General features: G+C 51.9%; 1 protein-coding gene across 1 annotated transcript; it reads left to right on the forward strand.

Moving 5' to 3' along the window:
* Positions 1-2,050: 2,050 nt before the first annotated feature.
* LOC129116280 (olfactory receptor 5B17-like) lies at positions 2,051-3,001 on the forward strand. Its single transcript, XM_054627250.1, has one exon. The coding sequence runs from the start codon at positions 2,051-2,053 to the stop codon at positions 2,999-3,001; it is 951 nt and encodes a 316-aa protein (XP_054483225.1).
* Positions 3,002-3,426: the final 425 nt, after the last annotated feature.

Raw genomic sequence — 3,426 nt, forward strand, 5'->3', positions numbered from 1 at the left:
AATGAATCGCCACCTTATCGTGGTGGAGGGGTTTGTGTGCCCCAGTGATCCTGAGAGCTGTGTTGTCGGGGGCAATAGCTCCTGGTAGGGTCTCCCAAGGCAAAGTGGTCTCGGGGGAGGGGTCAGACTAGGCTGATCACAAAACCTCAATGAATCGGGCGATGCAAGGTTGTGGCACCTCGCCGGAAAAAAAAAGGCTCAAGGGCATCCTCCTGGAGCCAGACCCGGTGAGGGCTTCGCCGGCGAGCGTCTGGTGGCGGACCTTGGCACATGGGGCCTGGCGGGCCAGCCTGGAAAAAGCTACATCGTGCCGCCACCCTGTCAGGCCCACCACCCGCAGGGATAGGCATTGGGGTGGTGCAATGTGAGCTGGGCGGCAGGCTGGGGCGGAGAACCTGGGCGTGCTGACCCCCGGCATCACAGACTAGCTCTAGGGACGTGGAATGTCACCTCTCTGGCGGGAAGGAACCGGTTAGTGCGAGAGGTGGAGCGGTAGCAACTAGATATAGTTGGGCTCACCTCCACGCATAGCACTGGTTCTGGAACCAAACTCCTGGACTTTTCCTTTTTTCCGGGTTGCCCAGAGGTGAGAGGCGCCGGGCGGGTGTGGGGATGCTCACCAGCCCTTGGCTCAGCTCCGCTGTTCTGGAGTTTTCCCCAGGGAGGAAGCGAGGGGCCTCCTGTGACTGGGAATCGCAGGGGAAAGTCTCTGACTGTCATTTGTGCCTATGCACCAAGCGGCAGTTCGAGATCTGAAGCCTTCTTGGAGTCCTTGGGTGGTGTTCTGGAAAGGGTGCCGACTGGGGACTCCATAGTTCTTCTGGGAGACTTCAGCGGCTCATGTGGGTAACAATGGAGAAACCTGGAGGGGTGTGATTGGGAGGAACGGCCTGCCCGATCTGAACCCGAGTGGTGCTTTGTTGTTGGACTTCTGTGCTAGTCATGGACTGTCCATAACAAACACCATGTTTGAGCATAGGGAGGTTCATAAATGTACTTGGTACCAGAACACCCTAGGCCAAAGGTCTATGATCGACTTTGTAGTTGTGCCATCAGACCTGCGGCCATATGTCTTGGACACTCGGGTGAAGAGAGGAGCAGAGCTGTCAACTGATCACCACCTGGTGGTGAGTTGGATCAGGTGGCGGGGAGGCTGCCGGACAGACCCGGTAAACCCAAACGTGTAGTGAGGGTGAACTGGGAACGTCTGGCTGAGGATCCTGTCCGCAAGGTCTTCAACTCCCACCTCCGGAATAATTTCTCGTGCATCCCGGGGGAGGCTGGGGACATGGAATCCGAGTGGGCCATGTTGAAATCCTCCATTGTGGAAGCTGCTGCTAGAAGTTGTGGTCGGAAGGCGATCGGTGCCTGTCGTGGTGGCAGAACCCGCTGGTGGACACCAGCAGTGTAGGAGGCCGTCAAGCTGAAGAAGGAGGCCTTTCGGGCTCAAAGTGTTCTCAGCTTCAAATAAAGCTCCAGAACTTTATCTGTCTCCTCGTCGTACTGCTCTTGGGTCCACACACCAACCGTGACAGCATGGGGAAAAAGGCAAAAGGCTTGTGCTCCCTCCTAAAGATCAAGCACCTCAGAACGTCAGTATACCACCCACAACCTGATGGACTAATAGTCCCGCTTTCCCCAACTTCCAAGGAGAAAACAGCCTTTGCAACAAGTGAAGGGCTTTTTCAGTACACCAAATTACCATTTGGGCTGCACGGAGCCCCTGCCACCTTCCAACGGCTCATGGACCGGGTCCTGCGACCCCACAAAAAGTATGCCGCAGCCTACTTAGATGACATAGTGATACATAGCACAGATTGGGAAAATCATTTGCCCCAGGTACAGAAGGTGCTGGATGTCCTTCGTGAAGCAGGTCTCACAGCTAATCCCAGCAAGTGTAGGCTAGCATATAGTGAAACCAAGTACCTCAGATACACAATACATTACATTACATTAGATTACAGTCATTTAGCAGACGCTTTTATCCAAAGCGACTTACAGGAAGTGTATTCAACATAGGTATTCAAGAGAACTACTAGTCACCAGAAGCATGGAAAACGAAACTGTTGACATGGATATCCTACAGCTGGAGGGGTTAAAGGTCAGCCCCCAGTCCGCCGTACCTGCCTTCGTCCTCCTCCTCCTCATCTACATCTTCATCATGGTGTCCAACATCGGCCTGGTGGTCCTGATCTCCATGGAGAAGAGCCTCCACCAGCCCATGTACCTGCTCTTCTGCAACATGAGTATCAACGATGCCTTCGGGGCGACGACCATCATCCCTCGCTTGCTGAGTAACGTTTTTATTCCAATCACAGACCGCTACATTCACTACATCGACTGTGCTATTCAGGCCTTCTGCGCTCACTTCAATGGAGGCACCTCCCACACGGTGCTCATGATCATGGCCTTCGACCGCTACGTGGCCATCTGTAACCCCCTGCGATACGCCACCATCATGACCAACAGGATGGTGGTGGCGCTGTCGGTGGTGGCGTGGACGGTGTCTTTTCTCTTGATCGCGGTCAGCGTGGGGCTCAGCGTCTGTCTGTCTCGCTGCAGGCGGATTGTTCTTAACCCGTTCTGCGACAACCCCTCCTTGTTCAAGCTGTCCTGTGAAAACGTCCTCATCAACCACATCTATGGGCTCATCAGCGCCATGGGCACGATGGCTGTGTCGCTCTTCAGTGTGGCGCTCACCTACCTGAGGATCGCCATGGTGTGTCTGAGCAGCAAGAACAAGGCTCTGAACAGCAAAGCGCTGCAGACCTGCACCACCCACCTGGCCGTGTACTTCATCATGCTGTTGTCAGGCTTCATCATCATCATCCTCCATCGGTTCCCTCAATTGTCAGACCACAGGAAGCTGGCGTCCGTCTTGTTCCACGTGGTTCCTCCCTCCATGAATGCTATTATCTACGGACTGCAGATCAAAGCTGTTAGACAAAAGATCATGATTATATTTAAGAGAAATAAAATGACTGTGTCAGTGTTGAAATGACAATAAAATGTGAGGATGCATCAATGAAACAAGTTTAAACTCCACCATGTGTAAGATTTGAAATTCCTTAGTTTGCGTGATCTGACGCTTCCATTTCTGTTGCCACTGTGCAACACAAGTGCATGATGGGAACATATGGTATGGGCCCCTGAAGTGTACTTTGTATCAAAGTAAAAATTAGCAGAACTTGATATCTCATGCATATAAAGTTAATGTCCTATGTGCACTAGATAGTAAAAAGAGGGGGGCTCAGTAACTTTCTCACAATTTATTTAATTGACGGGTAGACAGTGATTAGGTGTCATTGTGCCTTTCAGATTATAAAACTTTAATGACAACTGAGGACCACTTCATGGCAGTTTTGGAAATAGTCACAAGAAGTATCCAGATTTGTGTACATGGACACCAATATTCAATTGTATATT

This window comes from Anoplopoma fimbria, unplaced genomic scaffold (genome assembly GCF_027596085.1).
Source record: "Anoplopoma fimbria isolate UVic2021 breed Golden Eagle Sablefish unplaced genomic scaffold, Afim_UVic_2022 Un_contig_8210_pilon_pilon, whole genome shotgun sequence".
NCBI classification, from domain to species: Eukaryota; Metazoa; Chordata; class Actinopteri; order Perciformes; family Anoplopomatidae; genus Anoplopoma; species Anoplopoma fimbria.

Excerpts from the sequence above, each read along its gene's own strand:
- LOC129116280 (XM_054627250.1), top strand. The coding sequence starts at position 2,051 with ATGGAAAACGAAACTGTTGACATGGATATCCTACAGCTGGAGGGGTTA.